The sequence below is a fragment of the Protopterus annectens genome, chromosome 5.part0 (genome assembly GCF_019279795.1).
Source record: "Protopterus annectens isolate FY-2018-M chromosome 5.part0, PAN1.0, whole genome shotgun sequence".
NCBI classification, from domain to species: Eukaryota; Metazoa; Chordata; order Ceratodontiformes; family Protopteridae; genus Protopterus; species Protopterus annectens.
In genome coordinates this window covers 729,117,689-729,129,742 of record NC_056735.1, presented here as the reverse complement: position 1 = coordinate 729,129,742, position 12,054 = coordinate 729,117,689, and the positions used below count along the sequence as shown (strand labels likewise).

Genomic DNA, 12,054 nt, shown 5'->3' with positions numbered 1-12,054 from the left:
ATTCTTCTAAGTGGGGGGGGGACTCTAAGCCTTCAGACTCCATATCTGGAAGAAACATCTATGGTCATATACAGAAAACAAAACAGCAAACAAAAAAACTACTGCTCCAAACTCTCTAGCACTTAAAATTAGGTACCAAAAGTGGAATTAATTAATATATCTAAACAGCCCAGAATTAGCAGCATAGAAAAACACCAATGACTGAAGATGCGTTACTTTTAAACAAGTTCCTAAGTAAACCCTAATACTTGGCATATTTCATTACTGTTGTTTTGCGCTTTCTCAGACTGCAATAATTCCCGTCACTTTCCAGTGTTTACGGAACTGCTGCACTCCATCACAGTTAATGCAACTGGCATACTGATAGATTCCTAAATCAGTTGAACTGTGTGACAATCATTTTATTGAAAGCAATGCACCAAAGGCTTTCTTCAATGACTACCAACATTTTCAGAACATATAAAAGTAAAGCAACTTTTCTGCACAAAGCAGGTGGAATAGTGACATAAAAAGGATGAAGGGCAATTCTTGTTTTATTAAAACTGAGTATTTGGCACACACTTTCAGCATGTTTAACTCCCACTGAAAGGTCTTGCATCTTAATACTTGGTAATCAAGATATTTTGCTTCAAGATCCATTGTATGGACTAATGTTGCTACTAGACATTTCCTGGTACACCTTTATTGCCATTAATACAAAATTAATCTTGGAGGAATATATTACACAGCAAGTCAGGAATAAAACTATTTTACATTCTTCAAGCAAATGCATCTGAGTTAATTAAAGTTTCATCTGGCCAATTTAAAATAATTACACAAGACTCAGTCCTTACATTACAAAATCAGGGTGCCACTAGCAGTTCAAATTTAAACGTACTACATACTTCTTGAATTACCTGGTAATTATTAAATGTTCCTTTTATAGGATTTTATATCCAATCAAAAGAGAGTGTACTACTTCTTTGGATTAGCATTTATTGGTTTCATTTGCATCACACTGTATATCATTCTTGCCAATAAAGCCTTACAGTAAAGCTGTCACCAGTAACAAAGTCGGTACAGCTGCTGCCCTTTTTCTTGTGTGAACTTATTCATTTCATTTCTGAACTAGTGTATTTTATAAGAAACTGTTGATGGGTTAATGGGTAAATGATTTCTCCTTTCTTCCCACTCACCTATATCCCCAGATGACTGGTGCTTAATATATCTTCCTTAGGGCCAAGTCCCTAAGTACTCTCTAGTCTTCTTTTCCATTAGTTCTAATTCATTCTGAGGCCAGAATCCATAGTCAGTCACACAAATGCGTTAAGGAAATTAGGGGTAAACGTGAACAGCCACAGTTAAGCTGTGATTCACAGTGGCCATTTATGCCAATTTGCAGAATGTAGTTATGCAAATGAGCAGATAACGAGATGTAAATGACGAGCAAAGTAAATGTTCATATGCTAATTAAGACTATTTTACACCGTTTACAATTCATAGTCAATTTTTCCTGCTTTCTCACATTTATTACAAATGCCCTATAAAAAGGGAAGCATCACCAAATCTATCAGACTTGCAACTGGCAAAAATGCTATATCTAGTTGTTCGCCTTGGCTGGGTGAAAACTGCTTGCATCCAGCAGCACTCAAAGGCCAAGGAGGCAAAAATATAAGCAAAGGATAACTCACTATAACTTTGATAATCAAAAAATCCTTGATAAGTTTAGAGTAAATGTGGACATTATAAGGGTCTTAGAGGGCATGTTTGACCCCCATAGCGGCAATGTAGGAATGTGTAGACTTTCTATTTCTTTGGACATAAAAGTATGTACAGCCCTCACTATACTTGCTATAGGGCCCTTCCAGAGATAGACTGGGGACACAATGGGGATCTCACAGGCTTCTGCCTCAAGGGCACTGAAGCAGTTCCTGAATGTACTATTGGCACATCTGAAATCAGTACATCTATTTCCCAATGTCACCTCAAGACCAAGCCAAAACAATGCATGCCTTTTATGGGCTGGCACATTTTCCTGATATATTCGGTGCAATAGATTACACCCATGTTACAATTAGTGCCTCTCCCAGTCCACAGGGTGAGCGGTACTACAATAGGAAGGGCTATCATTACATCAATTGTCAGGATGTATGTGATGCATAGGGGTGAATCACCAATGTGTCTGCCCAGCATCATGGCAGTGCACATAACTCTGGCACACTAGCTCACTCTACCACCTCATCCTGCATAATAGGCTACCCAGTGGTCATCTTGTTGGCAGATTGAAATATTTTTTTACTAATAAGTTATTCATGTTAAAATAATTGCTATATATTTATCTTTACTTTTCTGTTTTGTCCCCCCCCACTTTTTTTTTTCTTTGAAAAGGAATGCAGGATATCCAATGAAGCCAAGGCTCATGACTCAAGTACGAAATCCTTCTGGAGCTGTGAAGGAGAAATAGAACACATCCCTATCCCAAATCCATCCTGTGATTAAGAGGGTACTTGGTCTACTGAAGAGAGCTGTTTCAGGTGCCTGGATGAGTCTGGGGTACCCTTCAGTATGACCCAGATACTGCACATAGGATCTTCACTGCCTGTTCCATTCTGCATAATATGACCATGCACTGGTCAGGCAGTGAAGTAACACATGCTGTCACTGCAGCTCCCAGTTGTAGTCTCACTTTGACTAATGCTGACCAGCTGGCAGCAGTAGTAAGAGACCCCAAGCGGCAGGCTCGTGCACAGAATGTGGTTGAACAGGTTAAGGGGGGGGATCTCGCCCAGAGCTATGGACCAAGACATTCAGGTTAGTGTTTTTTTTCTGATAAAAAACAAATAGAGTATAACATGCATGCAGTGACACCTGTGGGCTACACTGGGCGGTGCACTGTCTACTGCCCCTGCTCATCTGACACTTTGTCTCATCTTAAAATAGTTTTGTTTTACTACCTGTTTGCCTGAGTGCTCAGGGATGATGCTGGAAGACATAAATCAATAAATAAATAGACAGTTGCACCTGCTGTATTTAATAATTTTGGGTTTTATTATTTATTCACTATGCAATAGAAAATGGTACCGGCAACAATAACAAATTGAATTACGTATATCATTTCTGTGTAATGAATTCTGTTGCACTGCACATATGATTTCTTTTTTAATGTCATTCAAAATAATTATGAATTTAGAAACTGTCACCATTTCTGCAATGATGTGGGTGCATTGGTAGCAGTTACATGTACATCGCAGGATGATTACCTTAATATATCATTTCTTTATGATGTAGTGGACCTGGAAATGTTTGCCCATTGCTATTGTGATTTCTTTTGTAACTTTAACCAGAAGAAATGATTATTCATGTATCATTGTTTTTTGTCCAGTGTTTACGTATTTAACACATGGACATAGACTTCCCTCCTCCCCATAATCCAATTCCAATTAAACACAAAGTTCAGTGATTATTACAGTATGGTGAAAGTAATCGCTGTAAAGAAAATAGCTGCACATACATGCACCCCCCTCCCCCCAACAAAACCTTATTTCAAGTAAACATAAAGATTTATCAATTAATATAATTTACAGTAGTTCCAGATCGAAGGAGTCACACACATCTCCTTGATAGTGAAACTGATCTGGGGGAAGGTGTGCAATAGAGCTGATTGATACAGGAATTTTATTTTACATTCTAGCTGCATTATTAGATTACAGACTGACCCCAGCAGACCTTTGTGGATTGTAAATGGTAAGCATCTGTTTATCATTTCACTGAAGGGGGCAGTTTAGTAGACAGTACTGGATTATGAAGCTAATTGTTGGGTAGGCAAATGGGGTATAGATGATTTTGGGGATTAATATGAGCTGGATATAAGATAGGTGGTGAAAAAGTCTGTGCCAGTTAAGTGTTTTTAGTGCTAAACAGTGGTGGGTCTGGTAAGGTTTTTGCAATCAAATCTGGCAGTTTTGTTGCAGCATTGTTCAAGTTTAGGAATAAGTGAGGCTTTGTGGTTGGTCATGATAGGTGCTCCATACAGGAGAAAGGGTAAGAGGTAAGTGGTAGCTAGAGTTAACTTGGCAGAGTTTGTAAAGAGTTTCTTTACTCTATGAAGGGTACCTAGTTTTTGATGGGTTTTCTTGATGCTGCTGCTGTGGATATGTAAATCAGATTTAAGATTGTCCTCTATTGTCATGTCAAGTAGTTTTGTATGTGAGGTAACTTCAAACACAGTATTATTTAAGGAAGACATTTTTATTTTATTTTATTTTACATTTGGTAACTGGGAAAGTCTGAATGGACAAAGGTTCTTTTTCAGTGGAGGCCCAGGGAGAAAAGTTGCACATATAAGATACAAACAAATACCAGAAACAAATATGATTGCATTACAGTACAAAAATAGAAATATAAAGTACAGTGATAGCAATTGTCAGATACAAATATGATTGAATTATAGTTTGAAATATAGAAAGAAAATAAACATACAATGTACAACAGTGGTACAGAAAGTATCATAGTAAATCTCGTTGTTGAAAGGTACAGGTTAAAGTATTTAGTGGAAAATGCAGTGGTCAGAGATGACACCATGCTGTAACATTTAGATAGCAACATAGTCTTATCTGTAGGGGATATGATAAAGTTGTTTTTCCATGGAAATGGGATTTTGAAAAAAGAAAAGTAATTTATTTTTTGGGATTTAGTAGCAAGTGATAATCCTGCAGCAACTTTCAACAGAGTTAAAGGCTTCATGAGTAATTCTGTGAAGATGTGTGAGGTTATATAAAGTGCATATTAGGGTAGAATCTTAAGCTTATTGCATGAGGGAAGCCTGTGAGAGGATTTGCGTAGATTGCTAGTGAATATACTGATGTGTACAGGGTCAAGAACGTATCCCTGTGACATGCCAGTATTGACAAGAAGGAAGGGAGAAAAAGTGGAGAACCATTTAACAGACTAGTATCTGTCAGTTAAATAGCTGTTAAATCACAGTAGTGTGTACTGTAGCAGTCCTAGAGTGGCCTTAGGTCAACTGGTGCCCTAGGCAAATGGGCTCCACGGCGCCCCCCACGCATCACTAGGTGCCCCCATCCTGGTCTGCCTACACCAAATAAATACTGGAAAAGTGACTCTGCTAGAGTGGCGCCCTAGGTGGCTGCCGAGTTGGCCTATGCCTAAGGCCAGCTAGACTTAGACAGTTGACAAAGGGATTTTTGGTGAGAGACTAAATTAAAAGCTTTAGAGTGGTCAAGGAATACAGAGGAAATAAGTTTGCCTTTTTCTCTAGCTTTGTTAATAGTATCTGTGAAGGTTAATAAGGCCATGGAAGTGCTATGGGCAGGTCTAAAACCATGCTGTGTGGGATTCAGGAGCTTTTCCTTAAGGAAAGCCTGGTAGATTAAACTAGTCAAGCTAATGGATGTATTCCAGTAGTTGATTGGAATGCACTTCTCCAGAAGTTTTGACGAAGGGGATAGCATGGCAATAAGTCTGAAAGTGGTTATATCAGATGAGGTTCCTCCTTTATGAAGACGGATGGTGAAGATTTTTTTCCATAGAGAAGGAACATATGATTCCTTGATAGATCTACTGATTAGGACAGACACAAGATAGGTTATAGAACTGGCAGCAAGCTTCAGGTATTCTGCTGGGAGATTATCTTCTGCAGGAGAACAGGGTTTCAGTTTAAGGAGTAGTGATTTGATATAGGAGGTCTGCATGGGTTTTAGGGTGAAATGGGAAGTGTATTCTGTCTGAGAAGAGGGCATGTCAGGATTGTTAGGTAGAAAAACTTTAGTAAGGGTTTTTGTATAAAATGTGTGTTAAATTGATCAGACATTTCAAATGGAGTGTTATTTGGAGCAGGATTAGAAGTGGTGGTTGATCCAGGATAGATTATATTATTAATAGAAGACCAGAGTTTTTAGGACTGGACCACTGTTTCAGTTAGGGGTTACTGTGGTTCATTTTCTTGTCTGCATTAATCTGTCTTCTAGTACAGTTATGTGATTCTTTAAAGGGTTGTAGATTTTGGACAGATCTATGTTTTAGCTATTCCTTTCTAGCCCTATGCATTAGGTGCCTGCTATGAGTGGATAACCAAGGAATATTGTTATTCTTTACTCGTTTGGTTCTAGTTGGAGCCAGATTATTGAGGGCTTTCAGGAAAAGTGTGTTAAATTTGTGTACAGCTTTGAGTGGAATATTTTTCATGACAGACCATTTAAAGGAGCTTAGGATTCTATTAAATGTATCGGGTTAAAATTAGTGAGGTTATGGGAAGTTCTAAGTAAGTGTTGTTTGACATAATGGGTACTGAGTCTATTTATATATATGTGGGGAGGTGGTCACTGAGGGAATCAGACAAGGTGCCACTAGAGACATACATAGTGGACTCAGACACCAATAGCCAGTTGAGAATTGAGCATAGTTTTTGGGATAGTTACAATGTGTGGGGGATGAAATGAGTTCAGTCAAGCCAAACAGATTGAGGCTTGTTGATGGGTATTTTGCAGAGATAATCTGTCAATAGAAATTAACGTCACCTAGGATTATCTTTTCATTAGACATTGCATGTGAGATTCAGTCTGGGAGGTTTTCCAGATTTATAACATTATTGCCTGGGAGAATACAGAGTACTATAATATATAGTGGTTTATGGTTATTTAGTTTAAGATGGGAGATGAGTGTTTTGGCATTATGGAGTTTGGGAATAGGTTTTTATAGGATATGATTTCAAAATATAGTCAGGGTACGGTAAAGCTATTCCACCACCTTTTTTTTTTTTTTTAGTTCTGTCAACAATGATGATATAACCAAGGAGTTAAATTTCAGAGTCAAGTAGATGGGCTTTTAGCCATGTTTCAGTTATGGCAAGAACATCTGGTTTATTGTGGGAGATCCAGGCATAGAGTTCTGAAATTTTATTACAGATGCTACACATATTTAAGGGTGCATTTGAGGTAGACAGGTTGGATTTTGATGGTGTGTGGTTCTTGTTTATTTTTTTAATGTTTGTTAAGCTTACTATGACATGTGTACTACTGCTTCCTCATCTACTGTTTTACTAGTCATAAGTCATGCTTGTAGTTTGATTATTACATAGTATGATTAAGCAGTACATCCAGTATGCAATGATTGTATCTGCAAAGTATGCTACACACCTTAAAAGCCTGTCCTTTACAGGCACTGTTATTTCTAAAATATAATATTTACAGTAGATATCAAAGGATCAGAAATAACTAAATATATAATGATTACCTCTTCCAAGCTGAACAAAACTCCACCAATTGGTGCACCAAAGGCAACTGATACTCCAGCAGCAGAAGCAGCTGACAGGACCTAAAAGTTAAAAATATACATTTATGAGCAACAAATATCTTGGTGGCTGGTCACAGAGTGATTATCAGTTTGTCTAACAAAGCTAAAAAAGAATCACAAATACATACCACTCATATATAACAAAATGTTTGCATCAAAGCAGCAAAATTACATTTTTCCAAACATCTCATTACAGGCTAATAAACCACATCTATCTGAAGTACACCATCCTGAAAACTACACTAGAAATACATGTGTGTGACAGGCACAGTGTAATCTGTATCTGATGCCCATCCTGCAAATCTTAAACCAGTTTGCTTTGTCAAATGTAAAGGAGACAGAACCTGCTAGTTCTGCAGCAGCTGTTAAATTAGGACGCTGGTGAGCGTATTTCAGGGTATGAACATGAAGACATGGACAGTAGGTCTAGGACTGCAGATTCTGCTAACTGACTGCTCTTTCTATTTATTTATGTAAATATTTATTTATTTATTTATCCTCCCCACAGTCGAATGGCATTCCAAAAGACATGCGTGAATGGGCGTGCCTTCATTGAAGGTTGAGCGTCGAGCTGGCAACTCAGCACCGTAAAAACCTACTGCCAATCATTAGCAGACCGGAGTTCCGCTGTGGTGACCCTTAAGCAGGAAAAGCCAAAAGACAAACAACAACATTTATTTATTTATTTATTTGTGGTGAGAAGGTGACTAACAGTTGCCCATGAAGAAGCTCTGACTATTAAGACAATGGCTCTGCAAATACTAAGATCAGACAGCTGAACAAACATGGAAATGAATCACATCCTTACAGGATTAACTAAAAAAGGATGTTTTATGAGCAGTGAAAATAGACATCAGCCATAGAACCATCTTGTATCTTCAGTGTACCTTACAGAATCAAGATGCTTAGGGTATCAGATGCTGCCTGAGCCGCCTCATCCCTGCCTGATCTGAACAGCCAAGTCTGCAAAATCTGTACTGGAAACAACCAGACCATTCAGTACTGAAGGGCTTGGAAGGGGGTTTAGGTCAAACTCAACAGTATCTTCAAACAAAACTGCATGCATAAAATGTGGAGTGAAAAAAAAAGTTTAAAGGATAGATTTGCTGAAACATAATTTGTCCAGCAAAGAAATATGTAAGGAGAAAATACCACTCTGGACACAGAAATAAATATAAAGTTAGCACTTTCGTTTATAAAATATATAAACTTCTTCAGGGTCTGAAGAAGTTTATATATTTTATAAATGAAAGCGCTAACTTTATATTTATTTCTGTGTCCAGAGTGGTATTTTCTCCTTACATATTTCATTCAGTTTTTGTTTTGCACTCGTTTGTCCAGCAAAGAGATGATCTTTTATTTGGAACTATACAAAAATTAAAAAAAAATAAAGTCATCTATGGAGATTCTTAAATGGACACGCAGTTTATATGACTCCATTTAAAAATATGTGAATATGGAATTTAACGTCTGGATAATGTGTTTATTCAAGTAAAATGTAAATGGCTATAGGACTTGAGAGATGATGAGAAAAAGGACTCAGTATCCAAAGGACTGCTGTTCTCCTTGGAGTTAAAGTGGATTAGAAGCCACGGACAGACTGATTCTTAACAGAGGTTAGGAGCCAGATAGTGGTAATTCAGTAAACTACAGACACAGTCAAATTATAGTCCATAAAGATCAGATGCATTTTTCAATAATCTTTCTTACATCCCAAAAAATTATCCAAGTTTTCATAAAAGTATTTGTGACCTACTACTCAGTGATAGTATGTATTCATCTTGATTTCATTTCTACTATACTCCTTTTAGACAAATTCCATGGGATCATGGGATCCTGTATTCAGGGTCTTGGCCTTCCCAATTTAATCCTAATTCACTAGATTAAATGGGTTATTAGTAGACTTGAAACCATAATCTTTAATGGTCATTGTTCTGTATTGAGCAATATGTACATTTTTTCCTCAGTATTTTCATATTCCATATTTTCCAGATATTTAATAATTTCAATGAACATTCTTCATTTTTCAACAGTCACTTAAGTACTTCGATTTCCAATACTTTACAATTCCCACTGATTTCTATATAAGAATAAAGAGCACTTCTGGACTGTCGGTTTCATTTTCTTAAGTCTGTAAAGTCTGATGATCTGTTTGCAAATCACCCCAAATTCTTCATTAGTTGTATTTCCTTTATTGGAAAGCTATTCAGAAAGCACCTGTCTTTAAGCAATATATAATGTATGGCTGTCAGCAATGCAAGGTTTATCCATAGCTTGTGGGGTTTGGTCAAGAGGGTGAAATTCAAATGAGCAAAAAACTGCAGCCAGTGGGAAATCCAAATATTATATATCAGTACTGTCTTCTAAGTTTTTATTTCATTATTCATGATTTGCACCCCTTCTTATAATACTGCTATTTATTCTCCAGAGTCTGTCTATCAATCTTACTAGTTTACTGTAGGAAACTAGGAAGAAACAACTGCTGCTAACCCCTTATGCAGCTTTTGAGAAATGTTATTCATAAAAACTTTACTAATTATCTTCATAGCTACTACCTTTTGATTCATTAACTATATATATATATATAAATATATATATATATATATATATATATATATATATATATATATATATATATATATACATACATACATACATACATATAGATCCTTGCACACATAGGAGATGAATGTTATGTTCGGTTCCTGAGCAATTCCCTCCCTGACAAAGAAAGGGAAAAAGCCATTTATCGGGATTCAATAACACATACACTAAGTGTACACTATTCTGAGTGAACAGGCAACACAGACATAACTCTTCTTCCTCCAAATTTCAGTTTTCCTGCTGATATTCCTGCAGCTTTTTAAATACTGACAGGGATTCATAAAGGTTAACAGATAGTGTAGACTACATGTAAACTTAGTGTAATCTTCCTGAGTGACTAGAAAGCACAAGAAATGTGATAAGAATGGTCTTAAATGCATATTGTGTACACTTAGCATAGGCTTTATTGAATCTGGGCCATTGCCTTTTTAGCATAGATGTAAATCTGCACATCAGTGTTACAACACATCTTTTGTGTGTGCTAACACCACTCCTTGCCAAATTGTTTATAAAATACAAGTGACCAAAAAAGAAGTCATTTGGTAACAATAGGAAATATAAGTGGCAGAAATAAGACACTAATTAAAACAGCAAAAATATTCTCCCCCCCAAAAACAATATTTATACATATATAATAAAAATGAAATAGTGGAGTGTAGTATCATAAGAATAAAAAGAACTGCAAATCAAGGGAGTCCAGAGACCACTTGTACTGTGCCAGGTCAAAGTTCACCCTCAAATTGTACCCCCCCCATGTCTAGAAGGCAAAATGAGTTTGTCCAAGGCTGAACTTCTAGATACCCTTCCGGATATCAAAGTTAGATGTCAAGGATGAAAGTATATTACTTTGTTTAAAATGCAAGGATGATTTATTACATAAATGGGGTAAATATTGTGTAATAAACCTGCCCCTCCAATAAGTTTCATTTGGTGGAGATTTAATGTCCTTAGTTCTAGTTTTTGTGCAACTGTTGGTCTTGCAAAAAGATGCAAGAGATCAAGGAAGTTCGGATCCCTAACGACACAGAAATCCAGATAAAGACCTCCACAGAAGATTCTGTAAGAGACCAAGCATAAGGATAAGGTTTCAAGGTTCTCCTGGTGGTCCAGGGGTCTTTAGTCCACTGATCTTTTTTGTTATGAACTTCTGGGGCCTTTCAAATTACCTGATGTGTCTGGACTGATGCATACCCAAGGGTGCACATCACTCTATAACTGGCCCAATCAGAGCTGTGTACAGAGGGATGATAACTTCTTTTACTCTGGATGATATGCCCTTAAATATCAGTTGTGCTAAACAGAATAATTGTCTGATTGCTGATGCTACATGCTAGGCAAATAAGAGGGCATTATCGATCTATGCAATGATATCCCTAAATATCTTGTCAGTTGGGAGTGGGGCATTGGCAAACTGAATACTGAGGGAGAATTCTGTTTTCAAAATTTGTCAGTGCAGCACAATTTTTCATTTAGATTGTACCATTTTCCATACACCATTTAGCAGTACAGGTCAGCCCTTGTAACGAATTGGCATCAGAGGGTTGTATAACAATAACACCCAGCTTACAGTCATTGGAAAACTTATTTAGCCATGGATCTTGGTCTATTGTACAGAGGTCAGAGAAGTATATGCCAGAAAAGTAGGAGTCCCAGCATTGATCCTAAGGTACACAAACTAGTTACCTTTTGACTTTCTGAGCCCATGTCTGTCACCTTAAGAATGTGGGTTATGTTATTCAGCCAGATTACAAGACACCTTACAATGTAAGGGTCAACATATAGGGCTCTTAGCTGATTTACAACAGTAGCAGAGGTGATCGTGTAAAATGCCTTGGCCAAATCCAGATAGCAGTCATTATGTCCATACAGGCCATCTATTGCCACTGTGACCTTCCTGAAGAAATTTACTAAATTCAATAGACATGGCCTACGCTTCCTGAAGAAATTTATTAAATTCAGTAGACATGACCTACCCTTGACAAATCAAACTGTTGGAGGTCAAGCTGAATAAGGTTTTTGATATCATTGTTTATGAACTAAGATATGATACATTTTATAGCCTGGTAGATTAAACTAGTCAAGCTAATGGATATACAGTTTCCAGGGTCTGTGGTAGGGCATCCCAATAGCAGTTCTCCTTGCTTCTAGGATGCATGCTCT

General features: G+C 37.2%; 1 protein-coding gene across 5 annotated transcripts in view; it reads right to left on the bottom strand.

Annotated features, from left to right (window-relative positions):
- CLCN4 (chloride voltage-gated channel 4) overlaps positions 1-12,054 on the bottom strand; it is a 449,930-nt gene that overhangs the window by 169,427 nt on the left and 268,449 nt on the right. For all 5 annotated transcript variants that reach the window (XM_044072575.1, XM_044072579.1, XM_044072576.1 and 2 more), the window contains exon 8: positions 7,231-7,311. In XM_044072575.1, coding sequence (XP_043928510.1) covers positions 7,231-7,311 — 81 coding nt within the window. The remainder of the gene's footprint in view (positions 1-7,230; positions 7,312-12,054) is intronic.